Raw genomic sequence first — 24,099 nt, 5'->3', positions numbered from 1 at the left:
CATTTAAGTGATAATGCCAGAGAAGACAGTGTTTGGAGGATATACAGTGGGGAGAACAAGTATTTGATACACTGCCGATTTTGCAGGTTTTCCTACTTACAAAGCATGTAGAGGTCTGTAATTTTTATCATAGGTACACTTCAACTGTGAGAGACGGAATCTAAAACAAAAATCCAGAAAATCACATTGTATGATTTTTAAGTAATTAATTTGCATTTTATTGCATGACATAAGTATTTGATACATCAGAAAAGCAGAACTTAATATTTGGTACAGAAACCTTTGTTTGCAATTTCAGAGATCATATGTTTCCTGTAGGTCTTGACCAGGTTTGCACACACTGCAGCAGGGATTTTGGCCCACTCCTCCATACAGACCTTCTCCAGATCCTTCAGGTTTCGGGGCTGTCGCTGGGCAATACAGACTTTCAGCTCCCTCCAAAGATGTTCTATTGGGTTCAGGTCTGGAGACTGGCTAGGCCACTCCAGGACCTTGAGATGCTTCTTACGGAGCCATTCCTTAGTTGCCCTGGCTGTGTGTTTCGGAATGTTGTCATGCTGGAAGACCCAGCCACGACCCATCTTCAATGCTCTTACTGAGGGAATGAGGTTGTTGGCCAAGATCTCGCGATACATGGCCCCATCCATCCTCCCCTCAATACGGTGCAGTCGTCCTGTCCCCTTTGCAGAAAATCATCCCCAAATAATGATGTTTCCACCTCCATGCTTCACGGTTGGGATGGTGTTCTTGGGGTTGTACTCATCCTTCTTCTTCCTCCAAACACGGCGAGTGGAGTTTAGACCAAAAAGCTCTATTTTTGTCTCATCAGACCACATGACCTTCTCCCATTCCTCCTCTGGATCATCCAGATGGTCACTGGCAAACTTCAGACGGTAATTAACTACAATGACCATAATTCATTGCACGCCCACTTAAACTTGTCTGGTCTTTGCGGAGCAGACACGGAGACTGAGAGAAGAAAGAACATGTGATCGAGAGGGATAGAAAGGAGTTTCTTCCTGAGCCTGAAAATGCCTGATCTAAGTGATTGATAGTTGGTATTCAGCAGTCATATAAATATGCCTTATTTACTTTGAAGAACTACTAAAATTGTGATTTTGTCAGACAGCATAGGCAGCAGCTCTATAGAGATGCGATGACTTGGAATGAAATAATAAAGTAATCAAATAAAACAAGTAAAGTAATGTCAATAAATGATTGTTAATAAGTGATAAGCAGTAATGGGCAGTCACTACATCACGGGACTTGTATTAATTGTTTTATTCAGTGTTGTTACAGCATTCAACCCACATAATGCATAGTGCAATTAATGTCTAAAAAAAGAATAAAAACCAGAATCGAAAACCCTGACTCATTTTTTAAATAATTGAACCGAAACTGAACCGACCTCAAAAAGCACTCATTGTTCAGCACTAGTGTGCTGACAAATGATGCAAGCTAGCTAATTTACAGTGCCTTGCAAAAGTATTCATCCCCCTTGGCGTTTTTCCTATTTTGTTGCATTACAAACTGTAATTGAAATTGATTTTTATTTGGATTTCATGTAATGGACATACACAATATAGTCCAAATTGGTGAAGTGAAATGAATTTTATTTTATTTTTTCAAAAATTTCAAAAAAAAAAATAACGGAAAAGGGGTGCGTGCATATGTATTCAACCCCTTTGCTATGAAGCCCCTAAATAAGATCTGGTGCAACTAATTACCTTCAGAATTCACATAATTAGTTAAATAAAGTCCACCTGTGTGCAATCTAAGTGTCACATGATCTCAGTATATATACACCTGTTCTGAAAGGCCCCAGAGTCTGCAACACCACTAAGCAAGGGGCACCACCAAGCAAGCGACACCATGAAGACCAAGGAGCTCTCCAAACAGGTCAGGGACAAAGTTGTGGAGAAGTACAGATCAGGGTTGGGTTATAAAAAAATATCCGAAACTTTGAACATCCCACGGAGCACCATTAAATCCATTATAAAAAAATGGAAAGAATATGGCACCACAACAAACCTGCCAAGAGAGGGCCGCCCACCAAAACTCACGGACCAGGCAAGGAGGGCATTAATCAGAGAGGCAACAAAGAGACCAAAGATAACCCTGAAGGAGCTGCAAAGCTCCACAGCGGAGATTGGAGTATCTGTCCATAGGACCACTTTAAGCCGTATTGTCAAAGTTGCGTCAATTCAAATCTGGTATTAGGAACAAAAGAGGTCAATACACGTCTTCTAATTAGACTAGTATTTTAATTAATGCAAAACCTTCAATGGTAAATATGATGTTCGTATATACGGCTCCCTGAAATATCACGCAGGGCAGACAGAGAACTAATCCATTGTTTCAGATTGTTCTTCAAATACTCTGACAGTTTTCAGTTCCCGCTCTCTGCTGGGCCTATCAGGGTAGAGACTGAGCGTGGTTTAAACTTACTCAGCCAATCCGTTGGCGCACCGGCTAGTCCCAGCCCCTTGGCGCATCCCTGTTGCCAGGCATAAGTTCTTATCATAACAACCTGTCATGGTGAGAAGAGCCAGCTCCCCTAGACACCATTCCTACATCCAAGGATGGTTCACAGACAACAAAGAGGCAGTGTTCGTATCTGTAAGAAATATAAGTCTTATCTGTCCTTCCCCCTAACGTTCCTTACATGAATCACAGCCTGTTATGTGAAACAATTCATATCAGTACAGTACAAACCTATGCTTATCATTAATGCATTCCTTCTAAGCTATTCATCACATACAGATCCAATTATTAGAAAATAGAACCCCACAATCCCCCTTTTCACACCCACTGGGTGTGAACCCAAAATAAGAAAACACAGGGTGTCAGTCCATCTACACCCAACTTGCAAATTGTTGGTTACCAGTCACCAAGGAACTTCAAACCATCACATAAGGAAAGACAAACATTCACAATGGTTAACTTGATTAATAAAACATAAAACACAGGATTAATAGAACACAAAACATAAGATTATTAAAACATAAAACACAAACAGGGAAGTACATTTTGGCCCCCTTTAGACACCCTCTAGAGTGTCACTCCACCAAGCCTGGTAGGTCATATCCTTCATTCCTTAGGTCGGAGTCCGGGATTGGGCCGTATCTCACCATCTGTTGGGAAACCACGTTCTCCACCTCCTTTTCTCACCAACCCTCAGACACAGGAAATAAGACAACATCCACAAAGAACAAGTATACCCATAGAAGATATAACTTCACCCAGAATAGTTACAACAATAGTTTTCCATTTACCAAATATGTTATCTAACCAACCGTTTATGGAGCTATCAATACCAGAGTTCTCAGCCAGTTCGTTCATCAGCGTGGTGAGTCCCTGAAGCTCTTTGGTCACGGACCCGTCCGGTGCTATGTTGTTTGAGGATGAAAGTACAGCACATATATCCAAACAGAACACAAACTCCGCCCCGCTCAGCCAAAAGCATATCTAAAGCTATTCTATTCTGCCATGTCATTAAGCTAGTTGCCGCTGTCTGCTCAGCTAATCCCTTTATTGCATCACGAGTGTGGTTTATAAATCTTTGCTGGTTATAATAAATATAATTTATCCAATCTACGTTTTTATTAATTGTTGACCACCAAAAAAGACTTGATTCAAACCCAGCTGCGATCTGATTCCTAGCTTTGAATTGTTCTGGAACCCCTTGAGGTACTCCTATCCCATCAATATATATATCTTTTCATCAAAGGATCCCGGGAGGAGGTCCCACTTTCTACGTGACAACTCACCAGTCTCTGACACGTTTGATTGTTTGCGTATGTAGGTGAGTTCACAATCAGTTATCACCACACAACCATCAGATGTCAGCACGGGCCTGGTTTTGGTTCCTAAAATCCTCTGGCTGCAACAAAGAGGAGAGATTAGTCATTGTCACGATCGTCATACACAGAGGACCAAGGCGCAGCGTGGAATGCGAACATTCTTTTAATTTGAATGATCACACGAACAAAACAACAAACGATACGAAACGTGAAGTCCTTGGTTACAATACAAACCATACGGAACAAGATCCCACAAACACTGTGGCAAAACAGGCTACCTAAGTATGGTTCCCAATCAGAGACAACAAGCAACAGCTGATTCACGTTGCCTCTGATTGAGAACCACACCGGCCAACATAGAACCAAATAAACTAGATAAACACCCTAGCACACAAAACACATAGAAACCACACACCCTGGCTCAACATAACAGAGTCCCAGAGCCAGGGCGTGACAGTCATGGTCTCTTTAGTTGTGATATTCTCTGTGTGGGAGCAGGAGCTAAGATGCCCTACCCTGTATCCTATCTTACTAGTCCTAGAAAAACAATTAGAATCCCCTGAGACTTCAAACGGAGGCAACCCAGGTCGGATGACTTTGTTATCGGGGGATACAGATAGTGCAAGTTACTACAATACTCTTTCACCACATTCCCAGGTGGCTTGCATGGAGGATAAACCCGACAGAGAGTCAAAGCCTGTCAAGGGGAACGGAGTAGTTGTTAACCTTGGTTTGGCTGTCCCACAGGCATAACAGTCCTCTTTAGACATAGTTCTTGCCGTATACTAAATCCATTCCAACCACAGGTCAAGATTTCTACACCCCGTCTCCACCTGTCCTACTTTCTTCAGGTCTATAGTTTGCACTATCTTTACACAGCCCCGTCTCACTACCTCCCTTAGAGAGGTTTACTCTATAGGGTGCCCCAGTTGAAGAGGATATCTCACTTGTTCAGGTCTGTAACCTGTTTTAGCGTACTTCAGACCTCCAGACAGTACCTACCCTTATATGGGTCTCACTGCCATTTCTGGTAATTCCCTACTTTCACAATACTACACCTGTCCCTAAACTGTGTATGGAGATTGACATATCCCCCCCCCCGCTCGGTATGAGCAACTACATAGTCCCAGGATGTACATGGTGACATACATATGGTGATGTCCTTCCCTAAAGTCCCTAGTACTTCCCCTTTCCCTATGTCTAGCTGTCTCCTATGCCTTCGTAGACTGTGCTCAGGTATTATTTTATCAACTTGTGTTAGGTTAACTACTACTTCTGGCTGATCAGGAGGGTTTGAGTGTGCTAGGAATATGGCCCCCACAATCAGACAGCTACCTACCGTCGGGAGACCTGTGAATCCCCACCCTCGCCCTGAGAACATGTCAGACGCCAGAGGCCAACCCATTGCTTTACCTTCTATCGAACTCACACAGGGATGATCAGACAGGGTAAGGGAATCTTTGTTAAGGAGCCAACCCCCGAGCCCTAGTGGTGATCGGTTCTTTCTCCTAACTCTGTGTTTGTTCATCAGGTGTAACTGGGTTTACCTTTTTGCAGTGTGTGACATGCACCCAGGTGGATCTAATAGGACTTGATAGGGCCCTTCCCAACAGGCCTGCTTCCAGTTTTTCTTCTTTTAGGGACTGGATGCTCACCCAGTCTCCTGGTGAGATAGAGTGGGTCACCTTCTCCTTTAGTTCACCTGTGGGGCACAAAACCTCTGACATACGGGTGTGGTTAATAAACTATCTTCACACATACATGTTCAGCTCTCAATTTCTATTGTTGTTGTTTTTTTTTAAAGTATTTTGTCCTCTCCTTCATATATATTTATTATTTAATCCTATCACTCCCCCTTTTTGACACATGATTTGCCCATGTGTCAATATTACCACCTACCTAAACATTCACTTAGGTAATTCATTATCCAATTGCCATCCCTCCACTCTCTCTTCTGTTATTTTATGGTTTAAATCATATATATTATTACCAAATTATAATCTTCTTCACACTTTTCACAGTACTATAACTTACCCTCAACTTAGTAAAATAAACTATCTTAAAGTCCTCCTCTCATGCCTTTAGAATTTACTAGTGTGGATGATTAATTAACACCAGAAGGTTAAAACAGAGTTCAGAGGCAATTAAAATTATTCAACGAACTGTTCCATCTCATAGTATACCAAACATTACCATTATTCTAAATATTAATTAAAAATATTTCATAAATGTTAGTTATCCCAAGTGTTCATTAAGTCCTCATGACATTCATTCTCATAAGAAATCATATATACCCAAAACTCAGCCAAAACCTACAAAAAAATTAAAACTCCATAAAATTCACTGTGTGTGCTCCTCTAAGACCTATCACCCTTGACCTGCTGAAACCCCCCCCCCAAAATTGAAACAACAAGGCTTTATAAACATCATACTAGGTGTGTTGTTTTTTGTTTGAAAAACCCAATTTGAAAAACAACAACCACAAATAGCCAGGCCTCACTTAATTTGGTAGCTCACTTTTATGACCTAAATACTGCCTAACTGAGATGAGCTAATCTCTTTCTCCTGGTTATAATCTAAAGATGGTAGTACACACAAAACATGATACAGATATCCCCAGTCTTAACCCATCAATAATTGTTTGTATCAATCTAGTAACTAATTCATTAAACCACTCAAAATTCCTCGAGTATACAATGATTATTTAATTGATTACCCTAACTCTGCTACATGTGATCTCATCTCAAATGATCCATTATCAATTATTTGTTCAACCCCCTAGGAAAATCTCTCTCCCCTTCTATTCTGGAGTTCTACCTCTACCAGCTATTTCCCCTAGTGGCCATTAAATACTCTGCTCCCGTATGTTCTTTTTCTTACTCTATCCTGTCTACTATTCCGCTCATGATGGATTGCATATCTCTTGACCTCGGCTAACGAAGTAGTTCCCCATCCCACTAAAGTCCTCTTAATATTCCTGCTTATTTCTGGTCTCATTCCACTAAGGAATGCTATTTTTTTAGCTGCTGATGGTACGGAGTATCATTTCCCTGCCCCTGGGGAGGCTCAGGTATTTCACTATTTGCGTTAAATACATTTCTCAGTCTCTCTAAGTATTGGCTGATGGTCTCACTGTCTTCCTGTTTACATTCATGTACTTTGGAGAAGTCAGCATGTCGATGGTAATGTTCCCTTACATTATTACACAACTCAGTTATTTTCCCAACATATTGCCCATCATTTGCCCATGGTAGGACTGCTCCATTGGCATCCCCTAAACTGTGTATCTCCTCTCTACTCTCCCTGAGTTCTGTAATTTCCTTCTGTAAAACTGCTTGTTGTCTCATCTTCTCCTGCTCTCTCTGCTTTTCAAGCTCTTTCTGTTTCTCCTGCTCTTGCTGTGTCTCTAAAAAATTTGTTTCCTCCTTCTTTTTTTTTTCCTCCTCAAACTGTGTACTTATAACCAATGTTTTTTCAATCCATCATCCTAATAGTAAAAACGATATCCCATTGTTCACATAACGAAACTAAATTATTTTTTAGAATCCACCATTTATTTTCATCCACCACTGGTGTTACTCAACCTATACAATAAAGTAATAACCATTTGAATTCATCAAAGCACTTCCTCTCAGTAAAGTCTCCCGACCTCCACTTTTTCCCGCCAACCAGAGCCACAAATCATTCTCCTTTGTCCTCAACTCAACCCTCACAGCTCTATCGCTACTTCAGTTCGCCATCCAATTTCTTCAACCGTTCTCTCTGATTCGGCCCTAATCAATAAAACAAACACTTGATATCGTTGATAAGCATACATTTAAGGATGATATTCCATAATGTCATTCGTACTTGTAACATATTTTCATAGACCTATCTAGAATACTACTAAAGCTATCTTATGAAACTTTTAATACACGTAAAAACTCTCTCTCTCTCCACCCATTCCCTATTGAATAAGTGAGTTTTTAACCCCCAACCACGCTCCAAATCTTCCATTTAGCATTAACCAACCAAATACTAAGTAGTATCCGGTTACCATTCAGCCCAGCCGTTGAATTCCCTCATACACACATATTTCACCTTATGCCATTCAAATGCCCAACAAAACATAAGTTCAATGGAACCCTCTATTGGCTCTACTACTATTTATACATTACTTCTATAACCACTTTAGTTATGGTCCGATTACCCATTAAACCTTATCACATGATCAAACAACGCCACAACCTTAAACTCATATGGGGCAGCAGGCAGCTTAGTGACCAATAGCGCCGCGCCAACAACCAAGAGGTCGCCGGTTCCAATCCCCGAGCCGACCAGGCGAAAAATCTGCCGATGTGCCCTCGAGCAAGTCACTCAACCCCAATCGCTCCTGCAAGTCGCTCTGGACAAGAGCGTCCGCCAAATTACCAAAAATGCAAATGTAAATATTTTCTACTTTCTCACCCATGATGTACGTCTACGTTCGGGTGAGCAAGCCCATACGTATATATCGTTATAAATTTATAGGTACCTCTCAAACAATCGCCCCGTGGTGTTCCCAGATAACTCCTAGTCTATCATGGCTCCAAAAGCCACACTTTCGCTGTCTCCAGCCCCTCCCCTCGCAACTCTCTCTTTCCGTGTCCAGTGGGAAGAGGCTCTTTTGAGGAGCTAGTGTTTCCAATATTCTGCCGTTATTTAAGGTACTTTAGTCTATTTATTTAAATCAAATCATTCCCACCTAATTAGTTAAAGTTGGTGCACGTTTATATTTAAACGATAAACCGAATTATTTCAGTCTAATTGTTTAACCAGTATTTTGCAGGGTCAAACATCAAACGTTACATCAAATAATCAACCAAAAAGCCTCAACCCAAGCACCTAAAACCAGTATTATGCTATGTCTAACACCAAACGCCACAGTTCAATCATATCAGCTCAAACGTTTCAGTTCAGTCACACAATTCATCACTTTAGCTTTATGTTCCTAATTGTTATTAACGGGTTATGTGGTTTAAGCAACCACAAACCCAACAGTTATCCCCAAATTATAGAGTTTGGACAGCCACAGACATATTTGATTCCCAATTAGTTTTCTATCAAGGTATACAGGTTTATCATTCACACTCTCATGCATACGACAACACTCGCACTGTCTAACTTTTTATAGTACCTCCTATGGGTGTCTTTTGTTAACGTTTGCACAATTTAAACTTTATTTCCTAATTGTAATTCTCATTATTTACTGTTTTAAAATATTATTTGTATTGACAGCCAAAAATGGTACACAGTTAAACGTAGTATACAGTTATCACACAGCAAAATAGTACACAGTTATCGCACTCACTCACAATATACAGTCATAATCCTATCACACAGTCAAATATGTCACACAATCATAAATGACACACTTACACTCCACACACAATCTATTTGGGCACACAGCCTCTTCTATTTGGGCACACAGCCTCCTCTACTATCTTCAAAATACTCTGCTGAACCTAGCCGTACCCTCGAAGTTACGGACCTTGCCAGTCGCTAGTATTTATCTAAAATTTCCCGAACCCAGCCATATCCTTGAAGTTATGGACCTTGCCGGTGTAATTCTTCGAACCTAGTCGTACTGACGTAGTTACGAACCTTGCCGATAGCAATTACTTAAATCAATTATTCCCTGTATCTCCGAACCTTAGCCGTATTGTCACAATTACGGACCTTGCCGATAGATGTCAGTATTGTCTCCTGAACCTAGCCGTACCTCACAGTTACGGACCTTGCCGGTAGCACAAATACTCTCTGGTACCATGGTTTAACATCACATTCACCAAAGGTTTGCATGTCACAATATTGTGCTTATCTACTCATAATAGTTTCATAATTTAGTTCACTTACATCAAACAGGTGTTTCACAAAATTCATTTGGATAAAGCCAATGTGCAGAACTTTAGTTATATAACAATAGGTGTCTGCTTACCTTTTTTTTTAGTAGTCCGGACTCTTTGTGAAACACACCGTCCAATGACAGAGATGACCAAATGGGCCGGACAATACCCAGCGAAGTCCCTTTACCAGATCACGTCGGAAGTCACCAATTGTCAAAGTTGCGTCAATTCAAATCTGGTATTAGGAACAAAAGAGGTCAATACACGTCTTCTAATTAGACTAGTATTTTAATTAATGCAAAACCTTCAATGGTAAATATGATGTTCGTATATACGGGCTCCCTGAAATACCACGCAGGGCAGACAGAGAACTAATCCATTGTTTCAGATTGTTCTTCAAATACTCTGACAGTTTTCAGTTCCCGCTCTCTGCTGGGCCTATCAGGGTAGAGACTGAGCGTGGTTTAAACTTACTCAGCCAATCCGTTGGCGCACCGGCTAGTCCCAGGCCCTTGGCGCATCCCTGTTGCCAGGCATAAGTTCTTATCATAACAACCTGTCATGGTGAGAAGAGCCAGCTCCCCTAGACACCATTCCTACGTCCAAAGATGGTTCACAGACAACAAAGAGGCAGTGTTCGTATCTGTAAGAAATACAAGTCTTATCTGTCCTTCCCCCTAACGTTCCTTACATGAATCACAGCCTGTTATGTGAAACAATTCATATCAGTACAGTACAAACCTATGCTTATCATTAATGCATTCCTTCTAAGCTATTCATCACATACAGATCCAATTATTAGAAAATAGAACCCCACAGTATACTCCACAGAGCTGGGCTTTATGGAAGAGTGGCCAGAAAAAAGCAAGCAACCATGTTTGGTGTTCGCCAAAAGGCATGTGGGAGACTCCCCAAACATATGGAAGAAGGTACTCTGGTCAGATAAGACTAAAATTGAGCTTTTTGGCCATCAAGGAAAACGCAATGTCTGGCGCAAACCCAATACCTCTCATCACCCCGAGAACACCATCCCCACAGTGAAGCACGGTGTGGCAGCATCATGCTGTGGGGATGTTTTTCATCGGCAGGGACTGGGAAACTGGTCAGAATTGAAGGAATGATGGATGGTGCTAAATACAGGGAAATTCTTAAAAGGAAACCTGTTTAAGTCTTCCAGAGATTTGAAACTGGGATGGAGGTTCACCTTCTAGCATGACAATGACCCTAAGCATACTGCTAAAGCAACAGTCGAGTGGTTTAAGGGGAAACATTTAAATGTCTTGGAATGGCCTAGTCAAAGCCCAGACCTCAATCCAATTGAGAATCTGTGGTATGACTTAAAGATTGCTGTACACCAGCGGAACCCATCCAACTTGAAGGAGCTGGAGCAGTTTTGCCTGGAAGAATGGGCAAAAATCCCAGTGGCTAGATGTGCCAAGCTTATAGAGACATACCCCAAGAGACTTGCAGCTGTAATTGCTGCAAAAGGAGGCTCTACAAAGAGGGGGGGGGGGGGGGTGAATAGTTATGCACACAAGTTTTCTGTTTTTTTGTCTTATTTCTTGTTTGTTTCACAATAAAAACATATTTTGCATCTTCAAAGTGGTAGGCATGTTGTGTAAATCAAATGATACAAACCCCCCAAAAATCCATTTTAATTCCAGGTTGTAAGGCAACAAAATAGGAAAAATGCCAAGGGCGGTGAATACTTTCGCAAGCCACTGTACCAGCTACCTATCTAGACAGTACCTGAGTTCAAAGGTTAGATAACTAGCTAGCTAGTTTGCTAATCCAAAAAGCTAGCTAAACAAATTGCATGGATATTCTGTCATGTTGATGTTAGCTAGTGAAGCTACATAGCCAGCAAACATGATCTACTTAGCTAGCTAACTATATCATGCCAAAGATGATCTCATGCTAAATCGTCTAGCAGAATTTCTATATTCAAAAATACATTTTAGGTTTTACATACAGTTGAAGTCGGAAGTTTACATACACCTTAGCCAAATACATTTAAACTCAGTTTTTCACAATTCCTGACATTTAATCCTAGTAAAAATTCCCTGTCTTAGGTCAGTTAGGATCACCACTTTATTTTAAGAATGTGAAATGTCAGAATAATAGTAGAGAGAATTATTTATTTAAGCTTTTATTTCTTTCATCACATTCCCAGTGGGATTAGTATTTGGTAGCATTGCCTTTAAATTGTTTAACTTGGGTCAAAGTTTTGGGTAGCCTTCCACAAGCTTCCCACGATAAGTTGGGTGAATTTTGGTCCATTCCTCCTGATAGAGCTGATGTAACTGAGTCAGCTTTGTAGGCCTCCTTGCTCGCACACGCTTTTTCAGTTCTGCCCACACATTTTGAGGTCAGCGCTTTGTGATGGCCACTCCAATACCTTGACTTTGTTGTCCTTAAGCCATTTTGCCACAACTTTGGAAGTATGCTTGGGGTCATTGTCCATTTGGAAGACCCATTTGCGACCAAGCTGTAACTTCCTGACTGATGTCTTGAGATGTTGCTTCAATATATCCACATAATTTTCCTTCCTCATGATGCCATCTATTTTGTGAAGTTCACCAGTCCCTCCTGCAGCAAAGCACCCCCACAGCATGATGCTGCCACCCCCGTGCTTCACAGTTGGGATGGTGTTCTTCGGCTTGCAACAACCCCCTTTTTCCACCAAACATAACGATGGTCATTATGGCCAAACAGTTATATTTTTGTTTCATCAGACTAGAAGACATTTCTCCAAAATGTATGATCTTTGTCCCCATGTGCAGTTGCAAACCGTAGTCTGGCTTTTTTATGGTGGTTTTGGAGCAGTAGCTTCTTCCTTGCTGAGCGGCCTTTCAGCTTACGTCGATACAGGACTCGTCTTATTGTGGATATAGATACTTTTGTACCTGTTTCCTCCGGCATCTTCACAAGGTCCTTTGCTGTTGTTCTGGGATTGATTCGCACTTTTCGCACCAAAGTACGCTCATCTCTAGGAGACAGAACGTGTCTCCTTCCTGAGCGGTATGACGGCTCCCTGGTCCCATGGTGTTTATACTTTTGTACTATTGTTTGTACAGATGAACGTGGTACCTTCAGGCATTTGGAAATTGCTCACAAGGATGAACAAGACTTGTGGAGGTCAAACATTTTTTTCTGAGGTCTTGGCTGATTTCTTTTATTTCCCATGATGTCAAGCAAAGAGGCACTGCGTTTGAAGGTAGGCCTTAAAATACATCCACAGGTACACCTCCAATTGACTCAAATTATGTCAATTAGCCTATCAGAAGCTTCTAAAGCCATGACATAATTTTCTGGAATTTTCGAAGCTGTTTAAAGGCACAGTCAACTTAGTGTATGTAAACTTCTGACCCACTGAAATTGTGATACAGTGAATTATAAGTGAAATAATCTGTCTGTAAACAATTGTTGGAAAAATTACTTGTGTCATGCACAAAGTAGATGTCCTAACCGACTTGCCAAAACTATAGTTTGTTAAGAAGAAATGTGTGGAGTGGTTGAAAAACAAGTTTAAATGACTCCAACCTAAGTGTATGTAAACTTCAGACTTCAACTGTAATGCTAGCTAGCTTACGTTTCCCAGCTAGCTAGGTAGTTTCTTTCGCACAATCTAATCTCAGACTGTATGCAGTGTTGCCAACTCCTCAGTAAGGGAAGTAGCTATTGGCTGTCCTAAAAGTCGCTAGATGTCGCTAAATGACGTCATCACCTAATTTGCATAATTGGCCATGTGCATGTAATTGTGATGGACGCTGTAGGAGAGAGGAATAACTTTGTGGGAGAGACAAAAAGTGAGTAAAAAACACCCTAAATATGTTTAGAACTACAAATGAACTTTCTTCTGTCGATTCTTAAAAAAAATTAAATAAATTACATTTACATCCCTCCCTGAATGTAAGCCAGGGCGGGATCAGCCAGCGGCGGCTTCCCGCATGCGTGATTCAGTTGCAGTCTGGACGCGGAGGGGTGAACATCTCCTGCTCTGACTGCAGCTGGGAGGGACTGCTGCACGAGGACTGGGCCGCCTGTGAGTGCTTTGGGACAGGGGTAACAATGCATCCGCTGCTTGTTGAGAAGAGTAAGAACGATACGTGCTTTCACGTCAGAGTCTCCAAAAGTCTCCAATAACACCAGAAAAAGTCGCTAGATTTGTCGCTAGTCGCTTTTTTGAAAATGTGTCGCTAGAGGGATCTGAATACTCGCTAAATATAGCGACAAAGTCGCTAAATTGGCAACACTGCGACTTCTGTCCATCCTTTCATGACACACTGTCACATGATGTCAGTGTCAACACAAAATTCTGCCCACGTTCCAGGTCGTCTTTATTTCAAGAGTGTTTCACAGATTGGTAGATCTCACAAATTTGGGAGAATTTCTCAGAAACTAGCAAACCACACCAATAATATGGCTTGAAATCTTTAGATGAAGCCTTCATTCCTGGAATAAATAAGTGTTCCAATGCATCATCAGAGTTTGAAACGTGGGGCAAGACACATCATGGGAGTTGACCATTGGTCTGAAAACCAACCATTTCTGTTCCTGGGACAGAGCAACAATGCATCACACAGTGAGAAAATAACTATTGTTGAACTGTGCAACCATTAAAAAATAAGGTTGCATGATGATACATAAGGGTTCAATATTATACGCATTTGTAGATGCATTTATAAATGGTTAATAACTGGAGGTAAATAGTGGCTCACTATCTGGCAGGCACTGACTGGCTATCGCACTATTTTGACCATTAATTAATGGTTTATAATGCATTTACAAATGATTTTAGATAACCCGTTAATAACGGAATTACAAACCCTTATAAACCCTGTACAAATGGAACCTTATTGTAAAGTGTTACCATTTTCTATCACTACTTAAGTCTATTTCTGAAAAACCTCTGATAATTGTGTTGGTTCATAATCTTATCCAGTCTGTTCTTGTTGCACACATTCAAATGACTAAACCAGGCCACCATAGAGAAATAATGAGTATATAAACACAACAGTAAGGAGAAACAGCTACTTTCACAGCAGCAGATATAACATCAGAAGATTTCACAATGTGTTATTGTGGTCCCGTGTGGCTCAGTTGGTTTTACTAGCACTTGCAACACCATGGTTGTGGGTTGGATTCCCACAGGGGACCAGTGCAAATGAAAATGTATGCACTCACTACTGTAACTCGCTTTAGCGTCTGCTAAATTACTCAAATGTAAAAACGTTATTTGAGGGGCCTTTTGAAAATGTGTATTTCATTTTTAAATCCATCAATACATTTTAACACTTGTAACACACCTGTCCCACCTCAATGTATAGCTACTATTTCTGAATATGAAAAAATGCAATGAATGAAAGCAGAAAGAAAATCTAACTTTAAATAAGAGACTTCATTAATTGAATTACTTATATGCATCCTGAAAAGGTAGAATGACACACAGAGAAGGGCACACCTGTTTGGAAATCCTCAAGGTCAAACATATTTAGCCATGATATGATGTCATGGTACAAAATGTTTACATGCACACCTCACACATGTCATGTTTCACACACGTTTCAAGGATTTCCTGCAGAATTCCCACCTGATGTGCAGCAACCTCGACTGTATGGGAGATCATATGGAATGATAGTGACAATGTAGCCTATTTATTTCTCATAGTGGTTGTGAAAGGGTTCCATAATAGCGAATCCCACACCCACAGACAGAAAATCCTTTATTATACAGGATAAAGGAAATGTAACATTGTTCTGTTACTTTTGCATTTTGGAAGTCTGAAACAATGACATGAGGGGAGGAGGTTACAATCGTTGTAGAGGGAGAGACCAGTACAGTCAAGGATGGTAGCCTATTTGTTTTTCCTACTACTTAAGTCTATTTCTGAAAAACCTCTGATAATTGGGTTGGTTGCCCCACTATGACCTTGCTGGAAACATTTAACGTTTTAGTCATTTAGCAGACGCTCTTATCCAGAGCAAAACCTTTATAATCTTATCCAGTGTGTTCTTGCACACATTCAAACGACTAAATCAGTTCACCGTAGAGAAAAATAAAGTTAACAACAATAAGGATATAGCAAGCTACTTCTAGCCCCATCCATAGGCCTACAGTATAAGACCTATTATGAATTAGACAACATTTGATTACTCTATGTGCACAAGAGTAATGTGATATCTACAGTATATTGAATGAGAGAACACACTGACACATAATGGAGTGTATGGGCTGCCAACAAAGATTTCACTGCAGCAGATATTACATCAGAAGATTTCATAGTGTGTAATTTGAGGGGTCTTTTGGAGATTGCCAACATGTTGTGTATTTAAAAATAAGTTGATTTCTGTTCAATGAGAAAATGACGAAAAAGATCCATCAACAATGTTTTATGTTTTTATACACCTCAAAGTATAACTACTATTTCTGAATATGAGAAAAGCAATGAATGAAATTAGAAAAGGAGAATGGCACACAGAGAAGCAAACACCTGCTTTGAAATCCTCAAGGTCGAACATAAGAACACAAAAAGTTTACATGCACACCTCACACATGTCATGTTTCACACCCGTTTCAAGGATTTCCTGCAGAATTCCCACCTAATGTCCTGCACTGTCAGCATATTTTTGTGCTCATATTTCCTTATTTGGGGATCCGTTATATCTACGTGTATATGCCTGAGGAAAGAATATAAAAAACGACCCTAACTACTGCCATTTCACCCATTCCTTCTCGGAGCTCTGAGGTAAGGACTGTGCTCAATATTTTTTTAATTATTATTATTTTTAGTCATTTTAGCAGACGCTCTTATCCAGAGCGACTTACAGTTAGTGAGTGCATACATAATTTTTTTTATTTTCATACTGGCCCCTCATGGGAATCGAACCCACAACCCTGGCGTTGCAAACGCCATGCTCTACCAACTGAGCTACATCCCTGCCGGCCATTCCCTCCCCTACCCTGGACGACGCTATTCATACTGTATATGTGTGAGCTTCAATGACTATCACTATGGCTGGTTTTAATGCTGGTTTTCCCTATGTGGTTGTATTATCCTACAGTCCTTTTGCTGCCATGTTTGTGTTCAAGTTCACTGTGGGTCTCCTGGCCCTGATGCTGGTGTCCTCTGCCTGGGCTGAGGAACTGACTGAGGTGAGTGACACAGGATACGGAGCTACCATGCTATAAGATCGCTGCTTTGCTAAACTCAATCAAACAGTTAATGCATATTCAAAGTAACACTGGGACCTACCGGGACCCCAGTAACAGTGGGACCTTAAAAATACTTCACACAATAAATACAGTGAGCTCCAAAAGTATTGGGACAGTGACATGTTTTGTTGTTTTAGCTCTGTACTCCAGCACTTTGGATTTGAAATGATACAGTGACTGAGGTTAACGTGCAGACTGTCAGCTTTAATTTTAGGGTATTTTCATCTATATTGGGTGAACCGTTTAGAAATTACAGCAATTTTTGTACATAGTCCCCCCATTTTAGGGGAACAAATGTGTATTATGTGTATTAAAGTAGTAAAAAGTTAAGTATTTGGTCCCATATTCCTAGTATGCAATGACTACATCAAGTTTGTGACTCTAAAAATGTGTTGGATGCATTTGCTGTTTGTTTTGGTTGTGTTTCAGATTATTTTGTGCCCAATAGAAATTAATGGTAAATAATTTATTGTGTCATTTTGGAGACACTTTTATTGTAAATAAGAATAGAATATGTTTCTAAACACTTATACATTAATATGGATGCTACCATGATTACTGATAATCCTGAATGAATCGTGAATAATTATGAGTGAGAAAGTTACAGACGCACAAATATCATACCCCCCCAAAAAATGCTAGACTCCCGTTATTGTAATGGTGAGAAGTTAGCATGTCTAATTAGCATGTCATGGGGGTATAATATTTGTGATATGGATGAAAATACCCTCAAATATAAGATGACAGTCTGCACTTTAACCTCACAGTGATTGTATAATTTCAAATCCAAAATGCTGGAGTACAGAGCCAAAATAACAACAAATGTCCCAATACTTTTGGAGCTCAATGTATATTCATGTATTGTGTTCTTCATGAGTTCATATACTCTATATTAATTTTATATGCATTCTTCTTTGTCATTGTTTGTATTTCACGTTGTCATCCAAAGTTTGAAGGTGAGAAAAAACTGTTTTGGCACTATCTCACATTACCAAGCATATAAATAATAAAAACAATGTCGTGTCATGATTTAGCAGACTTAATGGATCTAATGTTCTGTCTTACAGAGAATGTTGTGGAAGAAGACACCTCTGCTGAGCTCTCTGTTGGTGAGCTGCTGACCAGAGCCAACAGGGACCTCAGTAAGTTGGTTCATTGCTCAAGGAATAAAGAGCGTGCAGATTAATTATTTGGGACTAGCCCCCAGAGTAACCTGTTCTCCATGTTCTTTACTCAAGCCCCCGAGGCCGATGAGCCTACTCTGATGGGTGACATTGCCATGCCCTCTGAGAAGAACGCTGACCCCTGCACCGGCCGCGGGTGTATGTGGCAAAAGTACAGTGATGGAAGAATCTGGGTGCCCTATGTCATTGCCAACCACTTCTGTAAGTGTTCACTTTTGTGTACATTTAATTTCATATGTTGAGATATTGTACAAGCGATACAATAATTTCATGACAATAATTTCACTATCTCTTGTTGTTAATTTGATCTCTACAACAGCATCTCGTGAGATAGCCATCATCCAGCGTGGTCTTGACTCATTCGCCGAAACTACCTGCATCCGCTTCTTCCAGCGCCAGAATGAGAGGGACTATCTCAGCATTGAGTCTCGCAGCGGGTGAGCCTGCATTTAAATAACATCATTAAACAATTAGAATATCAAATCAATACATATGTAATTGAATTTCCCTTTGAGGATCATAATCTAAACCTGCACTGTCAGGTGATCCCCACCACCTTTATCTCTTATGAACCCATTATCCTGAGGTTTCCTAAAACACTTACAATGAATTAGATGATTAGGGTAGGCCCTATTTCTGGCCTTGGATTGGTGCACCTTGACCCTCCTCTGCTCTTCTTCCCAGGTGCTACTCTTATGTTGGCCGTCAGGGTAATGCCCAGACTGTGTCTCTGGCCCGTCAGGGCTGCCTGTACCACAGCACCGTCCAGCATGAGCTCCTCCACGCCCTGGGCTTTAACCACGAGCAGACCCGCAGCGACCGTGACAACCACATCCATGTCTACTGGGAGAACATCATTGATGGTTTGATACCATGCATTTATTCTGTTTCCCTTTAACTAACTTCACTTTACATGATAAGAGAGTGCCTCTATCTCTAACTGCTAATTCTAACAAAAGACAATGGATTTGTTCAGTTGTATTTTTTGGGGGCTGCATAATACTTGTCAGCAAACCTGCTTTTTGTTTTTCAAGCTGTAGTGTAATCTATAGATCTATAGTTGTTCATTTCTGTTATCTATTGTTGTTCATTTCTATTTAGTATTGTTACTGATCATTGATCTTGCTCATAAAGTAGGGTGCGACACAGCCTATCAGCTCTATGAACATTTTGTCTTTAATCTGTTTATCCCAGACATGAAGTACAACTTCGACAAGATCGCCACCCTGAACCAAGGAACTCCCTATGACTACAACTCTGTCATGCAGTATGAGAGGTCAGCTATGTGATGTCTTTCTAATAATTACAAATATTTCTGGAATGGACCCCTACTATACATACATTTCCATCCATTCCTCAGTGCACTTTCATCCAGGCCAAGATATACTGTGGCTTCAGCAGTGACATTGTTGAGTAGGCCTAAATTGTGTTGGATTGTGATTTGTGTGGTTACAGGTATGCCTTCTCCAAGAACAACCGCCCCACCATGGAGCCCATCCCCAACAACAACGTGTCTTTCGGCGAGGCCACCCAGATGAGCAAGAATGACATCGACAGGCTGAACAGGCTGTATGGCTGCTGTGAGTACTGCCACACTGAACAATTTACAGTACTTGGGTTTGGATGATTAAAATCTAGGCCAAGGCTGCGTGACCGGAGCAAACCTCCTCGTTCCGCCCCCCTGGATGCCTCTTCCCCAGAGCTAATATAGCTGTAATATATCTAAAGCTTAATAACTGTGAGAACTGTGACATTGAGGTTGGGAGAATATATCACAATGGACATAGCTTTATGTGTAGGATTAAATAATCACACATTTTCTCTCCCCAATAGAAACAGTTGGATACCTGTGGTCTCACTTCCGATGGACTCAAGATCATTCCGCTGAAGGAGTAGAGTGACCTCTAGTGGTAGAACTATTAGAATGTAATTTGCCTCAAAACATCAAGACTGCAACCTCCAATAATCACAATAAAAATATGATCAACTGAAATCAAAAGCTTAATCTGTGTTGATCCTTCCATTTCAAAACAGTTCTCCAAATATGTCTCCATACAACATGCTTTACTCAACATAAGTATTCTAATGCTTTGAACAAGTATTACAGCAACTATGGAACATCTTCACAGTAACCAGAAACAGCAACATTTGTGGCTGTGTTGAATTGTTTTATAACCAATACAATCAAGTATTTTGTGTTTACTTCAACATGAAATAATTAGAAAAGTATTATAACCAGTTAGAGGAAAACAAAAAAAATTGACTTCTCCCTCACAACATTTAACTCATCTCAACAGAGAATACATCAATATAAAATTTGAATGCACATTATCATCTATAAAAGTGTACAATATCCATAGTTTATCCAAGTTTTCTGTCATTCCCTTATAGTACATAGTATGAATTTAGACAGTGAAGTTATTACGTTTAATTTGGCTCTATACTCCAGCATTTTGTTTTATATGAGGCGACAGTACAGAATGTCACCTTTTATTTGAGGGTATTTTTATTCATATCTGTTTTACTGTTTAGAAATGAAAGCACTTTATGTATCTAATCCCCCCATTTGAAGGTGTCATAAGTATTTGGACAAATTCCCTTATAGCGTATTCAATTTAGTCAAAAGTTTAGTATTTGGGCCAATATTCCTAGCATGCAATGACTACATCAAGCTTGTGACTCTACAAACTTGTTGTATGCGTTTGCAGTTTGTTTGGGTTGTGTTTCTTAAATGTTGTCTGGTTAATCCCTCTTACTTCGGACTTGTCACTCAACATACAGTCTAGGGCAGGGTTCTTCAATTCCGGTCCTGGAGGGCCGAAACACTTCTGTTTTTTATTTCTACCTGGTAGTTAATTGCACTCACCTGGTGTCCCAGGTCTGAATTAGCCCCTGATTAGAAGGAGAGGATGAAAAACAGAGGTGTTTCGGCCCTCCAGGACCAGAATTGAAGAACCCTGGTCTAGGGGTTCAATTCAATACGTATTGCAGAAGTTGCAGGTTATATAATGGGATTGAAGTGTAAAAGTAATGCAGTCTCCGCAAACTCGGGAACATTGACTTTAGATTTATACTGCGCTGCAGCGCAGATCTTCAGTGCTACGGACTGAATCGAGCTCTGGGTGATCTAGGAATAGGAACTCCAAGGCCGTCCTCCATACACTGTTAGGCTCTGTTAGCCGTGCACCACCCGGCCTTCCCACAGTTCATGTAGGAGGGTTGCTTTTTCCTCCCTTACATTGCCAACACACATCTTCTTGTGACAAACCCATCCTATTGTAACCTAATGAGAGTAAAATCAAATTTATGAAAAACTTTCAACTGAATACCTTTTCCATTGGCTTCTCTGACATTTTATCCAATATTTGAAATAATATACAACCATATCTTCGTATCTATCTCACATTGTAAATCCCTTTGCCATACAATTCTCAAATTTTCATGTGTCATTATTAACCTTTAAAAGCATTTTGTAACATAAGCGGCCAGGGGTAAATCTGCTTTGTTCACAGCACTGTTTTTGCAGAAGTAAGGGGCGTATGCGTTTGAGGAGTGTGATGCCTCTGTAATTGCTGCACACTCCCAGGAGCCAGTCTTTGGGGATTGTCATGGTCTGCCAGATGGAGTTGATAAGGCTGTGCAGCCATTGGACTACGGCGGGCCCCCCTTTCACTAGGAGCTCAGCGGGGATGTTGTCTGCACCTGCTGCTCAGCCTAGCTTCAGTTTCCCTAGGGCCTCCTCAACCTCTTTTTTAGAAGGTGGCTCTGACTTGGTGGTGGAGTCTTCCACTGTGGAGAAGGCAAGCTCATCTAGTAGTGGAGAGGGAGGTGGAGCAGGGCGGTTGAGGAGTGTGGAGAAGTGTTTACTCCAGTGCTCGAGTTGCTGTTCCGGGGGCCCCAGCTCAGACCCATCGAGTGCCTTCACTGATGCCATGGGGGTGTAGTCTTCCCAGTGAGAACCCGGAGGGTTTTGTAAAGAGCTCAATGGTTGCTTGCCTTAGAGGCAGAAATAACTGAAAATATCTCTACAGTTTTGAGCAGCAGTTGGATTGATGACATGGGTTTTTTAATCGGCAATAGAATGTCATCAGCATATAAGGAAAGCACCAAACTCATTGTGAGAGCAATGAATGAATAGCGGAGACCAGGGTTGGTTATCACACTTTTTACTCTTGTTTCTCAGCACCAGTATATCTTACAAGAATCTTTTCAATATTAGGAGAAAGACCAAGGTCTTGGGTTGAAATGGGGACCCTTTTTATCCTCATATCTTATTCCAACATGGAGTTATAAGCCATCAAACACACTCCGTCCACCTGTGACAACCAGCCCCATTGCCTTTTGTAACATGAAATGAAGCAACATAGCATACAGTCTTAGAAATAGCCTTTCTTTGACAGAACGATATACCTAACAAAATTCTGCATTTTATGCCTTGATAATAACATATGATATTTATAGTACATTTGTGTGTGTATGCGTGTGTTTGCACATGTATGTGTGCATGTGTGGGTGTGTGACAGAAAAAATATATGTGTGTGAGAGGGAGGCAACGAAAGGGAGCTTGGGATTTATTGTTTACTGGCAGTGGCAATGTCCCCGAACAATATGGTTACAATGGGTTGGATTGTGACAAGGGTATATTCATGTAAAAGGCCCCATGAGCAGTAACATAGGAGCACAGCAAATTTGGTGTCAAATGAAACTAAGTCTAGGCTAAATTTTTGAGAAATTAAGGCATACTGTATATACATTTTTCAAGGAATAAGCAAAGGCTTTGATTTCTGGTCTTAGAAAACACTAGAGTATAGTTCAGTACAGTACAGTACAGTAAAGTACAGCACAGTACAGTTCTGTTACCATAATTCTATTGATTGTGAGTTGATTGTGACAACCAACCCCACATTCCATGTTAATTTTGATGCTTGTTAGTTACCAAGTAGATCGACCTAGGAACTTTCCTCTTTTTAACAAACATATTTGCTCATTGATACTCCCAAAATGCATACATTTACAAAGAAAGTAACAAGATTTGTTTTTTATTTTTACCTATGAAAAACACATTAATTCCCCTCACCTTAATGTTTTGTCATGCTGACATTAATTGACCAGTTGGATGAGTTCTTTCAAAGAATTCACACATTTTACCATTAGAATGATTACACAGCGCTATTTAGTTTGGGAGTAATTAGCACTATGACAACCAACCCCTGAGAAAACCAACCCAGGTCTAGCCTAATCCATTGAGTAAACAACAAAATAGAGGCCTAAGAAAATATGAAGATTGTTTGTCACACTTTCACTGTCCACCATTGGCTTTAAGTTTTTTAAAGTTCTGTCTGTATCAGATCAGCAGTGTAGTTCTGATCACAGGAGCAAAGGGCCTTTATCAAAGTGTCTGTTTTGGTCTCAGTTTTGTGCATTCTCTGCCATTCCTTCAAAAGCTCCACCACTTGCTCCTCCTGGTCATTAGGGTGCTTCTGTGAGATATGGTCCAGTTTGGCCTCTATCAAGCCAAGTTTACGGCCATATGCTCGCCACTTCCTTTAAGGTTGTCAGTGATTACTTTGGTTGCAATGTTGCAAAGTTTTTCTGGAAAAAGAGAAGGTACCAGCGATGTAAATGTACTGTATATCACCACCACAAAAAATATATTTCAGAGGCAGCCTTGATGAATGAATAAAGTTGTTCCATCTTTGTTTTCTCTTTTATTCGACAGCTGCTTTATTTACACTGGCAAACATTTCCTGTAAGGGAGATCATATGGAATGATAGTGACAATGTAGCCTATTTATTTCTCATAGTGGTTGTGAAAGGGTTCCATAATAGCAAATCCCACACCCACAGACAGAAAATCCTTTATTATACAGGATAAAGGAAATGTAACGTTCTGTTACTTTTGCATTTTGGAAGTCTGAAACAATGACATGAGGGGAGGAGGTTACAATCATTGTAGAGGGAGAGACCAGTACAGTCAAGGATGGTAGCCTATTTGTTTTTCCTACTACTTAAGTCTATTTCTGAAAAACATCT

The 24,099-nt window shown here is 40.5% G+C and overlaps 1 protein-coding gene across 1 annotated transcript; it reads left to right on the top strand.

The window, feature by feature from the left end:
• The first annotated feature begins 16,347 nt into the window (after window positions 1-16,347).
• On the top strand, window positions 16,348-20,015 carry LOC311128145 (low choriolytic enzyme-like). The gene is made up of 9 exons (XM_084160126.1): window positions 16,348-16,415; window positions 16,732-16,826; window positions 17,950-18,024; window positions 18,121-18,267; window positions 18,386-18,503; window positions 18,751-18,929; window positions 19,261-19,342; window positions 19,522-19,646; window positions 19,900-20,015. Coding segments are annotated over exons 2-9 (810 nt in total). The 5' UTR covers window positions 16,348-16,415; window positions 16,732-16,744; the 3' UTR covers window positions 19,902-20,015.
• The last annotated feature ends 4,084 nt before the right edge of the window (window positions 20,016-24,099 follow it).

This window comes from Coregonus lavaretus (assembly GCF_964263955.1).
Source record: "Coregonus lavaretus genome assembly, chromosome: 4".
Lineage (NCBI taxonomy): Eukaryota > Metazoa > Chordata > Actinopteri > Salmoniformes > Salmonidae > Coregonus > Coregonus lavaretus.
The sequence above is the reverse complement of the archived record's forward strand: the minus strand, read 5'-3'. Positions and strand labels throughout refer to the sequence as shown.

Coding starts and splice junctions, on each gene's coding strand:
- LOC311128145 (XM_084160126.1), top strand. CDS start 16,745: ATGTTTGTGTTCAAGTTCACTGTGGGTCTCCTGGCCCTGATGCTGGTG. Junction 18,025..18,120: donor CAGAGCCAACAGGGACCTCA/GTAAGTTGGTTC, acceptor TCTTTACTCAAG/CCCCCGAGGCCGATGAGCCT. Junction 18,930..19,260: donor CTGGGAGAACATCATTGATG/GTTTGATACCAT, acceptor TGTTTATCCCAG/ACATGAAGTACAACTTCGAC.